Here is a 22,950-nt window from a genome sequence, read left to right as displayed (position 1 = left end):
CTGAGCCGAATCTGAGCAGTCAGAATCTTCAGTGCTGTCCTTGAGCTGGGATTATGGAGGGTGGGCGGGCAGCAAAGGATAAGCAGGAAAGAATGTTCCAAGCAGGACAGCAGCTTGTGTGGGGTGTAATCTGCTGAGGGACAAAAAGTAACCAAGTGGCAACTTTAGTACCTCCTGTCGATGTGGTTCACACAGGAGCCTGTGCTGGCCTCCCTGATCCCGCCGACTAGCACTTCATTTGCCCAGCTGTGGAAGGTCAACAGTCCACGAGGCAACCTTGTCGGTCCTCCCTGACTCAGTGCCCAATGCGCCTAACCCATCACCTACTCCTGTCTCCCAATGCCCACCATAAGGAATCAATTGCTCCAGAGATCTAGAAAGTTCACTCTTTTCTTTCCATTCCTTTCCGACCTCAGGGATCCAAACCACTCCACTTCTGGCCTGGATGCCTGCAGCATGTTCCTATACCCACGCTCTCCCAGAACCTCCTCCAGATCCCCACCTGCCTGCCCTCCACCCTGCACCCAGGCTGGCATTTCTGAAAGGCAAGTCTAGCCACGCCACAGTGACCCCCAGGTGGTCTTCCCTGGCTCTTGGGAAACACAAAGCTCCTTGCTGTGGTCTCCAAGTCCTTGAGAGGCCTGGCCTCACCTGTAGAGTCGGTTGTTCCTCCTCCTCGGGCTGGGCCTCACTGCACCTCAGCACCAGGCCTGCCTCCCTCTGAGCTCTCCTAAGGGCCCCTCCCCTCCACGGGAGGGCTCAGCACTTTCTCTCCCCTCTCCCGGGAATGCCTTTCCCTCCTCTTTGCTTAAATAGCTCCTCCTCATCCTGTAGATTCCCAGAGAACCTCAGGAAGTCCCCCCTCTGTCCTGCTTGGGAACATGACATCCCCATGGCGTTCTGTGTCCAGATTCCTCGCTAGTGTGATCTGAAATACGTTCCTCTCAGATTTCTATGTTGAAATACTAACCCTGGGTTCCTCAGAATGTGACTCTATTTGGAGACAGGACCTCTAAAGAGATGATTAAGTTAAAAATGAGGCCAGCTGGAAGAGTGGGCTCTCAGCTAATCTGATTGGGTGTCCTTATAAGAAGAGGAAATTTGGACACAAAAAGAAACCCTAGTCATGGGTATACACAGAAGAAAGGCCATGTGAGGACACTACAAGAAGATGGCCATCTGCAAGACACAGAGAAAGGCCCCGGAAGAAACCAAAAACCCTGCTGATATCTCTAGTCTTTAGGATTGTGAGAAAAAATAAATTTCTGTTGTGTAAGCTATATCCTGTCAGTGGCATTTTGTTATAGCAGCTTGCAGTGACTCATACACTCCTTCATAGAACTTGTCACAGTTGTTCAATTATCTGATTGCTGTCTCCCTGGTAAGACTATGAGCTCTGGAAGGACAGGAACTGAGTGGGCCTGTGTTTACTCAGCCAGCTATCCCCGGAGCCTAGCACAAGTGCCTGCATATAGTAGATGCTCAATAAATATGATGATGAATGACTGAATGGACAGGGAAGACCATTTGATTAAATGAATGAACAAGTACATGAAAGAAGCAGCAATTACACAAGTAGGTTTTACCTCTGAGAAGACTTACTTTAGGCCCAGGTTGCTTCCAGAATAAGGGCACCTTGTATTGGCTAATATGGGTATTAGCATTCATGTATGTAACTTCACGAGATACTGCAAATTCCTGGAATTTCAAGTTTTTAGTCCCTCAGAGAAATACTATTCAATGAAATTTAATCTCATGGATTTTATTTTTAAAGAGGCAAATATATCTCTCTAGAGTTAAAAAAAAAAAAAAAAGATCATTCTTAGACACATAAATCCAACATCATTGCAGTTGGAAGAAAATACACAAGCAGGAGAGATGCCCTCATTTGATTAACGGCTTGATTTCAGCCTGGAAAACGTCCCTGCTGGTTTCCACAGGGCGATGACCCAGTGAGCACTGTGGAAACGCCACACAGGAGGGAGGCTGCCACACGTGAGGGTTTCTGTTGAAGTCTTCAGAGGAATCCTCTTTTCTGAGAAACTCATTATTCACTTAATTATTCATTCTGTTTATTTACTGTATAGTTATTACATATAAATATGGTGCAAATCCCCAGAATCCTCAAACACCAGATGCCAGTTTCCCTTCACAGTCCCAAAAGACATAGCCAAGCCATCACTGTGAGAATTAAAACAACAACAACTAAAACCCAATTAAAATCGTGCCAGCATGTTCATTTTCAAAAGAAAACCTTGCAAATGAATAAGCTTTTAGTCACTCTCCTAACTGCTTCTGCAGAGGAACAAACACACAAACAAACAAAAAGACCTTTAAAACAAAAACTAAAATAGCCTTCGTGTTTACACCACAACTTCTTCGGAGTTTGTGTCAGCACTGAAAGGGCATTGCCTAAGTCAGTTTAATGTCATTTCTCCCATTTTCTAAACCAAATCATTGAAGAAAATGATGTTTTGCTTTTCAAACTTTGATGTGTCTGGATTAGTCCAAAGACGTGGGGAGGAGCCAGATGGGGACACATCAATATTGGTGTTTTAGTCAACCTTATCTCGGCGGAGATCAAGAGACCTGACAAGGACAATTATAAGAGGAAAAGTTCATTTTGGGGCTCACAGTTCCAGAGGTCTCAGTCCATTGATGGCCAAACCATTGTTCTGGTCCCAACATGAGACAGAACATCATGGTAGAAGATTGCGGTGGAGGAAAATGGCGCAAGACATTGCACCAGGAAGCAGAGAGAACTCTACTCATCAAGAACAAAATACATATCTCAAGGCACACCCCCGCCCCAACGGCCCACCTCCTCCAGCCACACCCTACCTGCCTACAGTTACTAACTAGTTAATTCCTATTAGGGGATTAAGGCCCTGGTTAGGTTAAAACTCTCCTAACTCATTCATGTCACCTCTAAACTTTCTTGCATTGTCTCACACATGAGCTTTTGGGGGACACCTTATATCTAAACCGTAACAGTTGGGTTCTTGGAGCCTTGGGGTCCAAGGACTCCTCCTCTGGATGAAGCCTGTGTATCTTTCCCACTGGAGGATATGACTGGGATCCTGGGGAGGTGAACCTGCCCACCCCCCACAGCTTTTTGCACTGGCTGAGGGAAAAGAAGGCCCTGACCTGTGGAGATGGTATGGGCGCAGACAGGACCCCAATGACTGAGGGCAGTGCAAGGCTGACCCCTGGGATGGAGAAGGCATGTAGGTGAGTGGGAAGGAGGAGTGAGGCCAGGTGTGTGTTAACTGCTTACAGGTCCCCAGTGTGACTGTGTGTGGCCAGTTCTTTTAGAGTCACAGTGTGACTGGAGGTGCATCTAGACCATGAAACCATAACAACGAGTCTTCCCAGGAGACCGCAGACCTCCGAGGTATAGAAGATTGATCCCATTACTGAAAATACTCAAAGTCCCTCTGGATGAACCAGAGGCATTGAGTGCCTCACCAACTCTAGACCTGGAAGGCTACGTGTTTTATTTCAGCTTTATCGCTGCTGGGATCAAAAGACCTGATAAGAACAATTATAACAGGAAAAACTTATGTGGAGGCCCATGGTTTCAGAGCTCTCAGTCCGTAGATGGCTGACTCCGTTGCTCTGAGCCCAGAGTGAAGCAGAACTCCATGGAGGGAAAGTGTGGAGGAGAAAAGCAGCCCAGGATGTGGTGACAAGGAAATAGAGAGAGTCCTGCTCACCAGAAACAAAAGACATATTCCAAAGGCACATCCCCCCAGGGGCAGACCCCCTCCAGCCGCACATTACCTGCCTACAGTTACTTCCCAGTTAATCCTTAGTAGGGATTAAGGCCCGATCAGGTTAAAGCTCTCACAACCCAGTCATTTCACCCCTAAACTTTCTTGTATTATCTCAACATGAACTTTTGGGGGACATCGCATATCTAAACCATAACAAGTCTATCCTCAGGGTTGAGGGTAGGAAGATGTACCCAGGGCCAGCTTTCTGGGTTCAAAATCCCAAGTCTGACACTGACCACTATTGCCCTATTTCTCCTCCAGCAAATACAGTTTGTGCCTTCCTCTCACTGTCCCCACAGAATCAAATGCAATAATGCACATGAGATGCTGAGAAGGCTGTCAACCAGAGGCAGCCGGACAATGAACACTGGGTTTTATGTCAGAGTTAATAAGTTCCGGTGCATGTGGCCATTTAGAACAACAGCACAGGACTAAGCTTTGAGATAACCCTGTTTTTTCCTACTTTTTATTTCTAAAGCAACCAATAGAATTATTTGTTACTCTTTGGCAATGAGAATGTTGCTTTTCCTGGCAACCTTAGATTAAAATCCATGGATCACCTCCTATCCCACAGTGCCTCGTGGCCATTTCTGTTACCTGTTACAAATATTTTCTAGACACGTAGCCTAATTTAGGGACTTTTTGCTGAGAAGGCAAAAACATTTCCTAATCTATTCAGCAACCACAGTGAAAAGCATCAGGCCCATCAAAACCCGAAAGGTCTTCATTAATAATATATGGAATAAGAACGCTGTATACTATCACATTATTGCTTTCTTATTAACATAACATTAATAATCTGTTGCTGCCTTAAGAATTCATGGATATGAAAGCCTGGTATATTAAGTTATGGCTCAAACGAGATATGTGAGACAGTGACACCCAGGATGTCATGAAAGAAATGTGGTAGAATTGAAAAAAATCAATTTTAAATTAAAGTAAAATCATTCTGTCTTATGCTTCAATTTTCAAAGCGGCTGCTCTTTTAGATTAGCATTGACATTACTTCATTATCAGAGGTCAAAGTTAAATGTGCACACCCCCCCTTCCCTAATGACAGGCTTTTTAAGTAGAGTTGCTTCAATTTCTTCTCTGGGGTGGGCTGGGGAGTGGTAGGGGCGATAGAAAAGCAGGGACCAAGGGGTGAAAGGTTAAGTGTGGGATTAGGCTCAGTTGCAGCACTACCTGAGCCAGGGAGACTGGACAGCATCTTCCTAAAAGCCACAAAAGCCTGGAACTGGAGGCTCCTGTAGAGGTTGGCTAGCTGACCATTTCTCAAGGTCTGACTGTGGAACATCAATTCTCTTAATGACTCTTTCCCTACCCCACAAGCTGTTTCAAATCCATCAAATAAGTCTGAGAAACTCTAAACATTCTACCCACTTTTTGGGATGACCATAATTGGCTATAGCATTCTGAAGTTTCTGTGAACACCTATATATATTTTTTGAAAAATACCATTTATCATCTTTGACCAAATACTCCCCAGCTTCCCTGACCAAGGCACCCTTTTGCTCCTACAACTCCAATTCAAGTGTGAAGGTGCAACAAACCAAATGTTGGTGTCTCTGCCCCTCTGACTCAAATGCTGAAATCATAATCCCTAGTGGGATGGTATCAGGAGGTGGAGTCATTGGAAGGTAACTAGGTCATGAGGATGGAGCCCTTGAGTAGCGAATTAGTGCCCTTGTAAAAGAAACCACCGAGAGCTCTCTTCTACCATGTGAGGTAAGGACAGAGTAAAAGTTCATCTATGAACTAGGATCTGGGCCCTCCCCAAACATGGAATCTGCAGGTGCCTTGATTTTGGATTCCCAAGCCATTAGACTGTTTGTTGTTTAAACTTTCCCCACCCTGCCACCCCCAGTCTATGGCATTTCTGATATATAAGCTTGAATGAACTAAGACTGGCGGGAAATGAGTGATCTTATCTAAGTCGATGTCTTCATTGAAATTAATGAGAAGGAAAAATTGGAGGACCAAGAAGTGATACTGTCTTGCTAACATGCACAAGAGGCAGGAACTGAGTAGGAAGTAGGATTCAAGTCTTCTGATTTTTAGCTCTATACCACACCACCCCACAGAGAAATTTCCCTCTAATTTATCAGTGTGCCTGTTGTCCATGAGGCACTGACACAAAGACACAGACCTGGCGCTTCAGGAAGCTCATAAACAAGAGTTGGAGACAAACGTGAAAGTATGTCAATCACAGCACAAGATGGGGAGAACTCTGAGGAGACTTTTGTGAGAATCCCAAAGACAGTGTGACTGACCTCTAAAGGAATCAGGAGTAGGAGAGGAGATGATATAGGCTTGGGGCTTTGAAGGGTGCTATGGTGTGAATGTTCCACACAAACTCATGCTGAAATTTAATTGCCCTTTGTCACATTATTAAGAGGTGGAAACTCTAAGATGTGATTAGGCCATGAAAGCTCTGCTCTTAGGAATGGATTAATGTCATTACATGGAAGTGGGTTCAATATAAAGGGATGAGTTTGACCCCATAGACTGAGGTATAGACGATTGATCCCATTACTGAAAATACTCAAAGTATTTTCTTCCCATCTCTCTGGCTCCTGTCCTCTTGCCCTCTGCCATGAGATAACTTAGCAGCAAGGTCCCCATCAGATGCCAGCCCTTGATCTTGGACTTCCCAGCTTCTAGATCTGTAACAAATAAATTTCTTTTCTCAGGAGTTTTGTTGCAGTAGCACAAGTGGACTAAAATGAAGGGTGACTAAGCAGTATGCTATAGAATATTTGTCTCTGCCTCAATCCTCTTCTGAGGCATTCCCACAATGGCTCTCTTATATGGGATATTATTTGCATAAATCACCATGCTAGTACTACAGGATTCTCTCAGATGATTAGACCAGGTTGAACATCTGACCTATAACAGCCAGTCTATAGGTTGGCCAGTACCAACCTGTAGATTGAGGGGTGTCTGGAATGTACTATTCAACAGAACTTGCTGCAGGGATGGGAATGTTCTGTTGTGCCCAGTTCATTATGGTAGCCAATAACCGCAAGTGGCTGTTGGACTCTTGGATGATGGCCACAGAAAATGGCTATTCAGTATATTTGTCAGCTTTCCATTACTGTGACAATGTACCTGAGAATAACAACTGAAAGGAGAAAAGGTTTATTCTGACTCATGGTTTCAGAGGTTTCTGTCTATGGTGGACCAACTCCCTTGTTCTGGGAGTGAGGTGATGGCAGGACACAATAGCAGAAGGTATGGTGGAGGAAAACTGCTCAGCTCATGGCATCTGGGAAGGAGAGAAAAAGAGAGAGAGAGGATCCAAGGATATAATATATCCTTCAAGGACACATGCTCTGTGGCCTTCCTCTAACTAGGCCTCATTTCCTAAAGTTTCCACCACCTTCAAATAATGCCATCAAATTATGAACCCATCAATGCATTAATCCACAGATGAGGTCACGATCCAATCACTCCCAAAAGGCCTCACCTCTGGACATTGCTGCACTGGGGACTGAGCCTTTAACATATGAACCTTTGGGGGACATTTCAGATCTAAACTATAATAGTGGCAAACTGAATTTTAAATATTATTTTATTTTAACCTGTTGAAAATTAAATTTAATCTGGGTGTGGTGGTGCATGATTGTAATCAGCAATTTTGGAGGTTGGAGGGAGAAAGATCCCAAGTTTGAGATCAGCCTTGGCAACTTGGCAAGACCCTGCCTCAAAAATAAAGTTAAATAAAGGGATGGGGATGTAGCTCAGAGGTAGAGTCCCCTGGATTTACATTAACTTTCTAAAATCAAATTAGTCCCTGGGTAATATCATAATGACCATGTGGGTTTTCCAACGGTACAACTCAGTGTCAAGCTGAGGCTGAGCCGCCATGACAGCAGGGAGAGCAATGGTGAGTTGATCTTGGGACACAGGTGTGCTCCATTTATGAACAGGTCTTTTCTGACCTGCCACAGACAAACCTAGGAACTGCACCCTACGGCTGTATTGCTCTTTACAGTTTTCTCAGTGCTGTGAGGAATTTCAAGTTCAAAAGAAATATAAAGGGTTTTCTTTTCAATAGATCCAAAGTTATGGGATTTCTTTCCTTGAAATGTATATTGAAAATGTACAATAGACAACTGGGATTTTTTTTCCTTATTTTTTGAATGTTCTTAAAACGTAATTCAAAAGTGGTATTTTAAACTATATGAAGTCTCTTTTTTGTCAGAAACCAATCCAAATCATATAATAGGTTGTAAATAAACTTCTCTAAACCAAAGGCCTGACCCCAGAAGGGCATCCTTCAATGCTCAGAGGGTCCTATAAAGGTACCCTAAAGTGGTGATCTACAAAGTCTTTTTTTTCATTAGTTCAAGCCATAATATTATTTTGAGATGTTATGTACCCCCTTTATATATTTTTTCCTTTGCATATTTATCACTGATAACATTTGTAAGTTTAAATAGTGGTGATTGATATAATTTTCACCATAAAGTGGAAATCTTTAAAAAATTTAATTTTAATTTTAGAACAGTTTTGGATTTACAGAAGATTTGTGAAGACAATAGAGGGAATTCCTTTGTATTGTATACTGAGCTTCCATTTTTGTTAATATCTTATATTGCTACAGTTGATGAACTAACTATTACTATAAACCAAAGTCCACGTTTTATTCAGATTTCCTGGGTTGTTACCTAATGTTCTTTTCCTGTTCCAGGATATCATCCAGGCTATTAGATGACATTTAGTCACCAAGACTCCTTAGCCTCCTCTTGCAGTTTCTCAGGTTTGCTTTGTTTTTGGTGACCTTGACAATATTTCAACAACACTGCTCAGGTATTTTATAGAATATCCAATCACTTCTTGAGGACATATCTTGGCTGCTTCCAGTTTTTGACAATTAAGAATAAAGCTATTATAAACATTCACATGCACGTTTTTGTGTGGACATAAGTTTTCAAGTCAGTTGGGTAAAATATCTAGGTGTTTGATCACCGGATCATATGGGAAGGCTATGTTTAGCTTTGTAAAAACTTGCCAAGCTGTCTTCCAAAGTGGCTGCACCATTTTGCATGCCCTTCCAGCAATGAATGAGAGCAAGAATCATCCAACTGTCACAGAAAGGAGGAGGAGGAGGAATGAGAACAGAGAATGAGACATGATAGATTAATATCGTTGACAATTCAAGATGTGTGCCATTGAAGTCCGATAAGGACAATCTCTTCAAGAATGTGGTAGAAGAAGAAGCAGTTGAAAAGATAACAGCCAAAAAGTTTCATGTGTGATGGAAGACATGAAGGGTCCTGGAAGTTTGGTTTCCATTTGTAGTAAGGGGGGACATTCTGCTAAGAAGTTTAGAAATAATCCAAGAGGAGGGTCAGATTGAATCCTAAATGACCCAATGATTGTGATTCTATTTATGGATGTGATAGGGAGACGAGGGAGGGAGGGAGGGAGGAAGGAAGGAAGACAGGCAGGAAGGAGGGAAGCAGTGGGGGAAGGAGGGAGGGACGAAGGAAGGGCAGAGAGGGGAGAGGTGGAGGGAGGGGCAGCTTGGTTCCCAAGAGCAGTCCAATACCAGCAGCAATAGGGAAAGCTTGGTAAAGAAATTGATTCAAGCACCATCTCTGACACATTTGACCTTAGAAAAGTCATTTAAAATCAAGCCTGCCTTCCTTATTTAAAATAAGAAAGATGTCCAAACCTGACTTCTCCCTTACAATGACTGTTGCTATGACAATACATGTAATATATTTCCAGCCTCTTGGTCAGAATTTTTTTTCTTATAAATTCAATATTATTGGAATTGCTCTTTCTGGAGTCATATACTTTAGCCAATTTAGCCCATTTTTCTCTCCTTGGAGTCTCCCCCAACCCCAAGAAACAGTAAACACAAAATAGGGATTATATTTGAATTTCAGCTTGTGTTTTCATATAAATTAATCTGCATTTTCTCTGAGGTTAGAACAGTGTTCTTTATTACTCACATTCCTGAGTCCTTTATCAATGTAATCTAAGGGGAATTTAGATTGGGCACCCCATATTTCATGTGGTAAACCGTACAGGCTACTTTTCAATGCACATGACCAATCTGTTTTAAATTTGTTTTGTAAGAAAGGTCACTTTGTGAGGTGCTACCTCTAAGGCCACTGAATTCCAATCTCTCTGTGTGTGCACGTGTGGTTTTTATTTTTAACTGCCTAATACTGCAGGTTCCAAACAAGTCTCTCAAAAGTTACAAGCTAAGAAAAAGGAAAGCAACAAATTGTTTTGATTAATCCTAAATCATAAGTCTGTGAGTACAGTGTGCATGTCAAGTAGAGCTACACCATACTCAATTTGTAGACCTGAGTGTTACCCAGTGAGATGCATACCTATTCAAAGATGCTGCCATTGTTCAGAGCTTTTCTGGAACTCATTCTCTTTGAATAGTGCTTTTAGAGCCTGCAGCACATGTCAATCTTTGTCTTTTGAAGTTCCATTAATCATCCAATGTAATTTGGTTTAGTTTTTGGTGATGCATAAGATGTGAATTAATTTTTAATATCTATACATGGACAAGAAGGAAAGGTCCATTTATAGCCAAGTTCGAGTCACCACCCTGACATTGTTTATGCATCCCCATCGCTTGCCCAGAGTCAAGTTCCTAAGACTGAGAGACTGCTTCCTCATTCATAAACAAGAATGGCTAATATCTATCTCCACAGTTTCAAGATAAGCAGAATGTACAAAATACCCAGCATATTTAGTTGTTCTTGTCCGTTGACAAAGTGGCAGCCGTGTAGGAAAGGAACACTAAGATGAAGGTGCTTCAATATGCTTTTTTCAAATAAGTCTTTAATAGTTGCATTTTATTATTATCAGATATCCATTCTAAGAATGTTATTTATTTTTTTTAATTTAGGAAAAAATCTACTACCTTAGGGTGACTTGAGGTGAATGGACTGTGGGTATGTGCATTTTCCCCGTGCCACAAATGGTCATGGGATGGTATGGCTAAGGTAGCTGTGAACAGTGAAACTGAAAATATAAATTGATACCACATTACAGGCAGCTTTGAACAGCATGCTGCAGGTTTAGACATTATCCAATAGAAGAGGTGGCCACTGAGAGCTTTTGAGCAGAGAAAAAGTGATTTTGTCTGTGCTTTGGGAACATCAGTGACACGCTAGACTAAAATTTCTTGACAGCAGGGTCTGCTTCTTACTTCTGTCCATCTTTTACTCGTCTTTCTGTGAATAAATAGAATGAATGACTGCATGGAAGGGTAGGATGGGGAATAGGAACATGGGCAGAAAGACTAGGATGGAATGGAAAAAGGTGTCATGAAAGTTTTACTGAGACAAGCTCAGAAGGATTCAGTGACAGGAGGGATGTCAGGGCTAAGGAAGATGGGGGAGATCTGAAAAGACACTGAGACAGCTGGCTTCGGTGACAGTGGGGTGGGAATCGGCACAGGGAGGTTGCCATTAACAGAAATAGAAAACACGCAATAGGAAACCAATTTTGAAAATGAGGGGAACAACGCGTCTGATTTTAGTTCAGCGAGGTGGAAATGTCCAATGGGCAAATGAAAACATGGGTCTGGAGCTGAGCAGGGCTAAAGATCAGAGATAGGATTTGCTGCAAGTCATACAACTGAAATCTTGGCAGTGGATGAAACCATCCTAGGAGGATGGGTTGCTCAAGAAGATTGGCCAATCCCAGGACCTTGGGCCTGCTTATGAAATGGCTGTAGGGCAGGAAGCTGGATAAGATGTTAGGAAAAACCTGGGTACAGGAATACCATCAGAGACCCTGTCGGGGAGGCCAAAGTGGATTCCAGAGGTGCAGTTATCAGCTCAGGAAGGGATTGTGCAATGAGGTTCAAAAGGGCAGAAGGGTTTTTGGCCATCAGTAGCTCTCTGGTGACCTCCCTGAGGGCTGTTGTGACAGGGAAGACTGGGGCCAGGTGCAGTGAGGTCGACCAGAGGCACGGTTGGGAGAGGGAAGTCAGCTGTCTCTGCTCCTTCTGAGTCTCTCTAGGAGGTTTTTCTCTGTTGCCCCTTAAAGTTAATGTCACCTAGGACTCTGCCCTTGGCTCCATGCTCACCACACTGAGGGTTCTCTTGGTTTCAAATAACAGAAAGAAACTCTAGCTGGCTGAGCAGAAAAATTGATTGGAAGGATACAGGGTTACCTCAGAGGACCCAAAGGGTCATGACTCGACCTTGTGCACAAGTTTAACCAGAAACCAGGCACCAAGGGCTTCTCTCTTTTCTTTCTTTGCTCCCCTCTTGGTGTCTACTTTTTTTCCTTTGTTCTTGTTGCAAAACAGCCGCCTTTGTTTCCCAGGCCGCGTGGTAGAAACACTGCCACTCGCTCCTGAGCCACACTCCCCACTCAGCCACCCAGGGACCCCACTGGCTCACTCACGCCCACTCTCTAGGTCCTCCAAGGGCACAGACTGAGTAACCAGCTAGCATAGATGCCCACCCTTGGGCCATCAACTGAGGTCAGACCAATAATGTCACATGGCACAGGCAGGATCATGTGAATTGAGGATACAGAGACTGGGATACTGGGAGAACAAGCTTACTGGATGATGATGTGGTTTGGGCCTAGGACAAGCGATAAGGAGAGGAAGGGGACATGAGCAGATTCTCATTCTCCCTCTTTCTTTGTGACTTTGCTCTGAGAACCTGGATCCTCATAAGGAGCAAATCCAAGAGGTGTTCTCCTTCCTGGATGAGGCCTCAGTTATATTGTTTTTCCCTAAGAAAGAAAACAGAATGGCTGCCCAGATGTTACCAGCTGCCCCTCTCTTATGACCAGCCCTGGGTATACCTGCTGAATCCCCACTGGCCATGTCCATAATCTCTGTGTGAACCAGAACTGACGGATGCAGGGAGCCAACCAGGGCTTCTTTCTGAGGTCTCTGGACTTGGAACTGGATGGATGGATCATGGGCTGATTCCTTTCTAGAATGGTAGGAGGCTGTCAGGAACTATGGGAGCAAGATTGGGTCTGGAGGTGTGGGTGATGTTGGGTCTGATTACTCTGGAAACCCAGGTGTATCCTCTCATGTCCCTGTTAGATTCCATAAGCTTGCCCAGCGTTCTCTAGTAAACTCCCTTATAGTCTAAGCTAGTTTGGGTAGTTTTCTGTCATTGAGACAAAAAGAGGAGTCTTGGTTAGTCCAGGGTCCAGGGAGTTGTCCAAGAGCTTTTCCCAACCTGTCTCTTGCCTCCCACAGCCACTGTAGGACAGATCCCTCCCTTTCTCTTGTCATGTGTTCTAAAAAAATGAGGTCCAAAGAGTGTCTACAGTACAAGGTTTTGGAATTCTGGCAATTAATGAAATAATGGCACTTTGCTAGTGCTTTTAACTTTTTCCTATTTTAGAAATCTAAAATCTTTGTAATTCATGTTGTGAGGTCAGGATCAATTACTCAATTATTAAATTTATGATGAAAATACCTGAACAAAACTCTACCCGAAGTCAAAAAGAGTTTCTTATCAATTGGGACAATTTGTACGAAACATATATGCTACTCAGTGATACCATTGATCCATTTTATTTTTGAAATAATATTTCATTTGTACTGCTTAATGATTTTCAATGTTTCCTCATTTTAGGTAAAGTTTAGTTTATTAATTTTTGAATAAGTCTTTATTTTTTAAACAAAATTTCAGTTTTGGAATAGTTTTTGATTCATAGAAAAACTGAGAAAATGGTACAGAGTTCTCATACACCCCTCACCCAGTTTCCCATTATTAATATTTTATATGAGTTTGATACATTTGTCACTACTAATGAACCAATGTCAATACATTAATAGTAGCTGAAGTCCACACTTGATTTGCTTTTACCTAATGTCCTTGTTTCCATTCCAGGACCCCATGCAGAATACCAAATGACCCTTAGCTGTAGGCTTCCTTAGGCATCTCGGGATTATCACAATTTTAAAACTTTATTAAAATTATCTGTAAATAATTGTATAAGAATGAAACTTGTTTAATGTTTTTGTTTTAAAAATCTACATTTTACTTAGCCTTTAATTATTTAATACTTTAAAAATATAAATTATTTTTAAAAATATGAATTGTTTTACAAATATTATTGTAGTGAATTCTAGAAACAAATAAAATATTAGTTTTGATACCATTATTTTTGAATTATTTTAATAAATGCTGTGTGTCCAGTGGTGCAGTTTTTGCTCCAGGATGGCATCCCTGGAGCCCAGGGGGATGGGAGACCGTGGAGACTGTGAACCCAGTTGGCCAAGGCTCTGGTGCAGGGCAGCACCACCAGAACCAGAAGTGTGTACCAGGGGCAACTGGGCAGCCCAGGTTTTGCTTCTGTGTATCAGGAAGCCCAGGCTCAAGCCACCCAAAGAGCTTCTACAAACACATCTGTGTCCCCAGGACCCCTAGTGCGTGCTGTTCTCCCGTATATGACGTGGACAGGGCCACCTTGTGGAAGCCCACCTGGTTTGTCTTGCACAGCCAGCACCAGTGCAGTGTGGATCTAGACTCTGGGTACGTGAACTTAGAGAAGCCTTACCTCTTTGTTTCCCTAATGCCTCGCTCAGTGCTTGGAACACAGTAGGCAAGCGGGACACTTCGATGCTATTGTTCATTCAACCAAAGTGGAATGAATGAAGGCAACTGGCACCATTGGTGGGAAAAGCTGCCCCTTTCCAGACCTTGGGAGCTGATGGGAACCAAGGACCTGTGGTAGTGCAAGGCCAAGGGAGTGGAGCATTGCAACCTGCAGTGTGGAGTGGCTAGAGAGGTGGGGGACAGCCGAGTGGCAGGGCCAGCAGCGGCACCTGACTCAGGGCTGCTAGCCACATGGAGGGAGACTGGTACACACCACCACCTCTGGGATTCCAAGCCCAAGTATATTATCATCATCCAGAAACTATGATTAAGAGTTTAATCACAAGTATGCAGATCACAAAGTCATGAGGGCAAGGTCTGTTTGACCTTTAAATATATTACAATTTATAGCTCTCTCCGGAATTGCCAAAAGTAGATCTCGACGGTTGGGCTTCATTTTGTCCATTCTTCATAGCATATTCGAAGTCTCTAAAGCTGACGAGACCATCTGAGTCTTGATCTACTTCCCTGGAAAATGAAACGCAAAGTTATTTACACAGTATTCGCCTCACACTAAGCATCAAGAGCACATTAGAACCCTCCTTTCTTTGTGTGCCTGTATGAGAAAGGAACCTATTTCATCTACATGAAGGCTAAGATTGATGTCTATGTGTTTTTTCTTACATTGATAATACCTAAGGTGGGGATGAAAGAAAAGGTATTTATTAAAACCTACAGAAATAATGTATTCGAACTATTTAAAGGAAGGAAGCCAAATGTACAGGTTATACAAGAAAAGGAGGAACAACTGCTTTTTAGTTGTCCTGCACAGACTTTTCTATGATACACAGAAAAAAATACATGCATTATAATAGACAGTGGGATAAACAAATAAGAGATAAGGAAGACATTGGGCACCAACAGGACAGGAGCACAGATGGACATCCCGTAGAGCACGGCCTGCACCTCACGTGACTCAATCAATCTGCTCCAAAGCCGAGACGGGTCCATTAACAGAAGGACACACTGAGCCTTCAGGAGGCTCTTCAGCTTTCTCAGGATCACCCTGCCAGGAAGCAGCAGCACTGGGACTCAAACTTAAAGCCAGGCTCCATCCTCTACCCCCATGGCTTTCCTACATCATCCCAGGGAGAAGTTTCCAGCACAGCTAACCATATCTCCAAGTCATGGCCGTGGAAACACATCCAATCCCTGAACACCTACCTCATAAGCGTCTCTGACTCCTATGAAGAGGGACGATGAAGGGCACCTCTGGTTGGTTGACTGAGGGTGTGTGTGGCCTCAGTGGGGTTGGGCCTGCTGACACAGGGGCCTGGCTCCCTGAACCGCAGGTCGAGAACAATGCCCACTCCTCATGGTTAAGAACACAGGTCAGAGGGACAAAATCACAGCGTAAGGACCACAGCCAAACTGTTACCAACAGAAGAACTTGGTTACCAGGTGTGTTTGAAAGGATGACTGAGTGGTGGTCACAGCCCCTTTTGGGGGGTGTTCTGAACTAATGCCTTACATGCCTTCTGTGGTTTAGGCAGATTATATTTTGTTGAAAAAACAAACAGTATCAACCATGACACAGGACATTTTAGAGGAAAGACTGGCCCAAGCCAGAGAGCCACTAATCACTGTAATAGTTTTAAAGCAGACTTTTAAAATATTGAATTCTAAAATAAACTTTCTGAATATTTCATGCCAAAGTCTCTGAAGTCTATAATGGTTCTGGGTAGAGTGATGATAATTTTTCATTCTTTTGAAGTAGAGAAAAATCCCCACTTCCCTGCCCCAGGGCAAAACCATGTTGCAGTGTGTAAGTCGAAAATGACTGCAGACTGCAGAGGCCATTATTCTTGTTACTTCTTTGGTGAAATATACATGACGATTTCATGCTGTATAGCACCAAAAGCACAATGTCAGATCTCTTCTAAGGGATTAGAAATAATCAGTATCACACGTTACTGACTACAGAATATAAATCATCTCTTTTATAAAATTAGATAATTGAAGATTCTTAATATTGCCTAAGCATTTCTTCCCAAGGAATTGGATTAGATAAATGGTCTTTTCTCTTCCCACTCTGACAGTCTGGGGGAACCTAGAAATCTCAGAGGATGAGTAAAGTGAATAACCTAGCAAAGTAACATTTATAATAAAATGCTTCTGATAATATTTTTGTGTATATTTTTATTCACCTATTGAGATGATGAATGCTAACAGAGAAAGGAATCCTTTTGATTAATTTTCACAGTAAATAACCTTTGCTGTCATTATATTAACTTCCCCCAATTTTTTTTTTCCTGTCTTTGCGGAGACTTCCCATCATAAAATGTTTCCGGTATAACCAAGAGGTGCTAAGAGGAGTGAGTCCACTCATTATATTATTCACATAATAAAAGGAAGGGCATCCTATTTATATGTACGAGACAGGGTAAAATAATCCATGCCTCCCGACTCTTCTTCAAATATGAGCAGATCTGGTCATTTCGTGAGAGTAAAGAGGAAATTCAAGTCCCAGAGCTGTAATTTTTAAAGCTAAAATATACTTCTTCTTCTTTTTTTTTTTTAACAGGCAGAATTATTTGGAAGAAGGAAGATTTCACAGCACCCACACTCAAAGTGCTGTGTGACGAGGAACAGATGTGGCTGGTGGGTAAGGTGGTGATGTGCCGAGGAGAGGAAGAAAACGCCTTTAGAGAAAAAGAAAGTCTCACGGTTTCTGTCCACAGCATCGGACCCCAGTTCTGAAACCCAGCGGGTTGCTCTGCCATCCCCGACGTACTTCCAGCACTAAAATATTTTGACTCATAATGAGTCCTGGAGGGCAAGCACCTTCCTTCCCCACCACTCAGCACAGAGCAGGCAATGAATGAAAGGATTTGTGGGACAACAAATTTGGGGAAACCCAGCTCCCAGGAGGCACTGGGGATTAAAGGGACTACCATCACCACCATCTGGAGTCCAAAAGTAGCCAGCAAAATAAAAACAGAAGCAGCCATCTCAGAGTCGCCTCTCACGGAGTCCCGGAGATGTCAACTACGGCCTCTATGCTCAGGCACCTTCTGCAAATGCAGGCTGGGTACAAGAGAGACCAGATGAGAGATGGAAAATGAGGCTGCCGACGTGGGCAATGGATGGAAGAAGCCCTTGAAGGCCAGGAGGAACGACGGAGGGCTGCAAGGCAGGGTGCAGAACCAGGGCCGAAGGCTGCAGGCCAAACTGCCCCGAGTCCAGGACCGGGCTCTGCCATCGAGTCAAGCGGCTGCTCTTTGACTAGATATATGGATGCGGCCGAGAATACATCCAGGCTTGCGCTCCAGGACTGGCTCCTCTAATTAAAACAGATGTACAACAGGAAAATAAACTGATGTTAACAATAACAACTACTTTCTAAAATTGTAGGTCCACTTAAATTAAAAAATTAAAAAAATATACACAAAGGAGATCTGGAATTGATTTTAGGAGTAGACACCCCAAAGAGCAGATGTACCTCTGTGTAATCTAGTATGAAACTTGGAGAGCCTTGGGAGGAAGGGGGCGGGAAGCGAGATGAGAGGCCAGGAATGAGGATGACCGCCATGCCACCCCCCAGGGCCGTGGTGGTCAAGAGCCTCTGAATAACTGCTGCACCGACTAGGAGCCTCCAGGTCATCTGTGTTGCCTTTATGCCCTCTTACGTTTTTTAGTTGTCAGTGGTCCTTTATTTTATTTATTTATCTGTGATGCAGAGAGTTGAACCCAGTGCCTCACACGTGCTAGGCGAGTGCTCTACAGACAAGGTGAGCCTGGGGGTGTCTGCGTTGAGTCAGGGGCTGAGGACTGAACTAGGAGGTGAGTTTTTTTTTCTGGGTAGGTGTAGTAGAGGGCAAAAAAATGGGGAGTGGTAGCATTTTCCATCAACTGAATTCATTCACAGAAATAAGGTCTCAGAGCCATAACCCTCTAGAAATTTGTAAGAATCTTAGAAAGTAGAATGGGGAGGGGGGTCTAGGCAGTGGTACTCTCTGGACTTTGGAGGGCAGGAGCACCTCAGGTAACACTGGGATACGTTGAGCGTTTCAAGGAGGACTGGAGAGTCCATTCCAACGGTTCCCATATCTATTAAAATACAAACATTTCCTCAGTCATCATTATTAAAAAAGGCTGCATTTACCTCCATCTGCACGAGCTTTGGTATTTTTTTGTCTTTTACAGCCTGACCTGTTGAGCAAGACTGCTCTCAGCTTTTGGTGATGCTTGCAGGCTTCATCAGCCCAGACTAGGGAGGTTCCTCTCGGACCAGAGGCCACGGGCCTGGCCCTGAAGGAGCCTGGGTCCCATACCCTTCTGCAGTCTGAGGGGAAATGTGGGTTTCTTTTTTTAAATTACAAACATGTAAACAGTGTTTCTCTAAAGTAGTAACTGTTTCTTGGAGGAAATATTTACACTGGCACAGTTTCTAAAATGTTCTGCAAGTACTTATTTCTTGAAAAATAGTTTTTGTTGTGAAATCACTTGAGAGTAATCTATGGCCAAGTCTCCAAAGCCAAATTTCATACTGGAGAACTGGCTTTTACCCAAGTTCCTTTTTTAAAAAAAGGAAAGAAAGAAAGAGAGGATGGTTTATAGATTTTATCACCCTGGACTAGTCTCTATTAAAGTAATACAAAGACTCAGAAAGTGACATCTTTAATTGTAAACAAGAATATAAACTTGTATTTACACCGCAATTCAATCTTATAAATCTATATTCATTGGGCAGAAGTTGAAGGCTAGATACTAAACAGAATGAAGAAAGTAGGGTTATAGGTATTTCTGTCTTAAAATATTCTTTACAATTAAGGGATCTTATTTCATACTGTATAAAGCATCCTTGGCTAAAGCTGGGCTTCTCAGTCTCAGCCCCATTGACATTTTTTTTCTTTCTTAAAAGAACTTAACCTTTATTTTATTTACTTGTTTTTATGTGGTGCTAAGGATCAAACCTAGTGCCTCACCCATGCCAGGCAAGAGCTCTACCACCGAGCTACAACCCCAGCCCCTTGTTGACATTTTGGACCAAATAGTGTTACAGCAGAGAGGGGGCTGTCCTGGGCATCGGATGGACATGTAGAGCATCCCTGGCCTCTACCCACTAGAGGTCAGTAGCATCCTCTTCCATGCCCCACCCTCAGTTCTGACAGCCAAATAGGGTCTCCAGAAATCGCCAAATTATCAAATCACCTGAGGACAATCACCCCAGATTGAGAACCACTGAGCTACAGGAACCAGAGTTCGAAGCAATTCCTGGGACTATTCCAGCTAAATCTAGAATTACTAAAATAATTGCTTTCAAGGCTTTTTTTTTTTTTTTTTTTAACAAGTGATTTCAGGGCCAGCAGATGCGAACATTTTCCTCGGATGGATTATACAGATAATTGCCCTAATACTCTGTCTGGCCAAAACTAGGTTTTAAATTGAGCCCGGAGAAGACCCCACTCAAGAGGCAAGCTCTTGCTGGCGATAACAGGGCGAGTGCCAGGCACATCTGTGTCCCAGCAAACGCACTGACAGTCAGTAATTATTGTGAGTCACTGGGATAGTCACATGGGGTTTTGAAAGTTGACACTGTATTTGATTCACCTGAAACATGGATGAGCAATTTAATATGGAGGCAAAGATTTAAATGAGAAAAGTTTTTTAGTGGAATTTTCGGAGTGGGGAAAAGGGAGAGAGAATCTCTTTCTCTTGGTTCTATATGGAATAATTTAAACTAAAGTCAATCTGCCATTATATTAGGGACAAAGCTGTCATATTGACTGAACAGGAAGAGTAAAAATTACCCTTCAAGCAAGGAGCCCCTGCTGGGGATGAGAGAACCCGCCAATTGAAGATGCAATAATGACAGCTTCCCCCACAGCAGCCTTCTCTTCCGAGGAACCCGCTGCTTCTCTCCACTGGTGAACTCGCCTCTTTGTTGATGAGAGTCCTGCAGGGCTCTACAGCAATTCAGTTGGTAATGTGTTTATTAATTTTACCTTTTTAAAGACATGTGTTAAAAAAAGCCACTCAGACACACGGGAAGGATTAAAGAGGGATGCAGATGATTTCTGGTCTCTTCCAGGCTCCGCCATGACCGTGGCAGGTGCATTCCTGTTTTTGCACCCTGCTCTCCCCCGTGCCCACCTCACACACACTGCACCCATCTTCCTCCAGCCATTGCTGGGAGCACCTGGCCTCAGCTGCACCTAAACCAAGTACCTTCTGCTCTTTGCCTGGGGCTGCTCTGACACCTGGGTGTGGCATGCACACTTGTGCGCAGGTGCACAATCACACATGCAGGGGGCACACGCCATCTAACAGTTTGGAAAACAGGGGAATTAAGGCCCCATAGAGCAACCCTTGACCAAGGAGACAACGGTGTTCAGTGGATAACGCCCTCTCCTTGTGTCCCTCAGGAAGACAACCCTGAGTCTTTCTGGTGGGGCTGAGCTCCATGCTCACAGCAGTGATGAACTTGATAACAGACGCCTGCATTGGTTTCCTCTCATTCTCTGCTTCACAACAACCTGCAGAAGCCCTCATCACGGGTTCTGCTTTCAGGAAGAAGCTAGGCTAAGACACAGTGGAAGGTTTATTTTGAGAGATGAAGTTCACACGGAGCATTTAAATTGCCACCAGCAATAGCGAGTCACATCAGCTTCTCATTCAGGTAAAGGGGATCTCACTACTTGAAATAGATCAGAGTGTTCAACTATTTGCAAATGCTCTTTAGAGCAAATTAAATATTGTCTTAAAGAACAGCATTCAAGTCTGATGTTCCAGGCAATTGAAATGCCAGAGTTAACCAGAGAAACACAGCAGCAGACTTCTCTTTACTAATATACGTGTTTTATTTAATAATATTTAGTTTGTCAACAGTAAAGTATTATTAGACTTTCAGTGTTCCTTCAGGATGAAGACAATATATTCTGGCCCATAAGGTCCTTTAGCATCCTTTTGGATGTAGACATAGTTAAGAGCTGGCTGTGAGCAGGTGGCTGACTTCTCTGTTTAGGATGAACCGTTTATTATGAAAGCATGTCCAGACAGGTCAGGAATATGGGATGACAAGAGCCAGGCAAAACTTCAGCCCCATTAGCACCAGGTTGTAACTATCGGGTAATGATGAGTAGACACTGTGGTTACTTCCTCAACAGCCACCTTACCTTACCTGCCTTGTGCTGTGTAGCAATTGTGTGATCTGGGTGGGATGGATCCCCATGCCAAGCTCCAGAAATGGGACCAGACTTAAGTTAATCACTCCCACCTTCCTTACCACAGTGACTGGATCAAGGATTGACTGGCTCATGCCATTAGTACTCGGTGTTTCTCCTCTGGTCACTACTGAGTGAGTGATAAAGAGTTGATCCAAGGAGCTAGGTTGTGGCTCAATAGAGCACTTGCCTCGCATATATGAGGTACTGGGTCCGATTCTCAGCACCACATATAAATAAATGAATAAAATAAAGGTCATCAACAACTAAAAATAAATATTAAAAAAAGAACTGATCCAAACATAATGAAGTCTAGGGATTCTGATTGCAAGTTGATAAAGAAGCTATTTCCATTTGGTCATCTGGGAAACAAAGGAGAGGCTTGGTCTTTTATCAGCCTTGTCCCACATCAGGCTGAGATCTCCACCACAGTCCCATCTCCAGTGTACAGCAATCCAATAATTGGTGAGTATCTTTCAAGTATTAATAACCAGCCTGAAATGGTGCTGTCCACACAAAAGGGAAGAGTCAAAATAGCTGACTGAGCTGAAGTCTAATCAAACCATGCCTGAAGTCCCGTTCTATGTCAAGGCTCTCAGTCACTGACTTGATAAATTCCCTGTGCTATTTAAAAGGCCATATGAAATAGATGGCCTGCTACTTGCTGGTGAAACCATCCTAAAAAAATTCCTTTCTGAAATCTTCTCTAAACCTTGCAATACCTGGAACATGGTCAACCGAGAACAGACAAAAAATATACAGTAGTCCTACCTTGTTCTTGGGTGATATGTTCCCAGACTTCCAATACATGCCTAAAAGTATGTTTAGTACTGAACAGTACTTTGGGGCAATTAATAAGTAAAATAACTCACTTTAATACAAGAATTGCAACACTACAAAAAATAGATCTGATAACCAACAGGGTTACTAAGAGACTTAGGGTTACTTAGGGTTACTAAGAGATTAACGTGAAAGTAGCATATAGTGTGGATACAGTGAACAACAGAATGATTCATGTGCCATGCAGGTCAGAGCAAGATGGCACGCTACTTAGGTTGCTTAATAATTTATGAAATGAATTCTTTATTTCTGGAATTTCCATTTAATATTTTTGGACTGAGTTTGACTATTAGTAAAAATTGAGGAAAGTGAAACAATGGGTAAGGAGGGCTACTGTAATTCTTCTGAAATGATTCCATTTTGGAAGAAACCCTAAAATTGGATTTCTCTTTAGATGTTATCCCAAGATTCTGGAGTATTCTCCTCATTTCTGTATTCTAAAGAACTAACTTGCTTATTGTATCCATTAAACATTTCTGCTTATGGTGCCTTCACTGTGACCCTTAATGTGCTAAAGAGACTAATATGTTTTTTCCCCCTAGAGAC

The 22,950-nt window shown here is 43.0% G+C and overlaps 1 protein-coding gene across 3 annotated transcripts in view; it reads right to left on the bottom strand.

The window, feature by feature from the left end:
* Positions 1–13,366: 13,366 nt before the first annotated feature.
* Efcab11 (EF-hand calcium binding domain 11) overlaps positions 13,367–22,950 on the bottom strand; it is a 153,077-nt gene continuing 143,493 nt past the window's right edge. For all 3 annotated transcript variants that reach the window (XM_076848032.2, XM_076848035.2, XM_076848034.2), the window contains one exon: positions 13,367–14,866. In XM_076848032.2, coding sequence (XP_076704147.2) covers positions 14,737–14,866 — 130 coding nt within the window. In that variant the 3' untranslated portion in view covers positions 13,367–14,736. The remainder of the gene's footprint in view (positions 14,867–22,950) is intronic.

This window comes from Callospermophilus lateralis, chromosome 3 (genome assembly GCF_048772815.1).
Source record: "Callospermophilus lateralis isolate mCalLat2 chromosome 3, mCalLat2.hap1, whole genome shotgun sequence".
In the NCBI taxonomy this organism is placed as follows: domain Eukaryota; kingdom Metazoa; phylum Chordata; class Mammalia; order Rodentia; family Sciuridae; genus Callospermophilus; species Callospermophilus lateralis.
The sequence above is the reverse complement of the archived record's forward strand: the minus strand, read 5'-3'. Positions and strand labels throughout refer to the sequence as shown.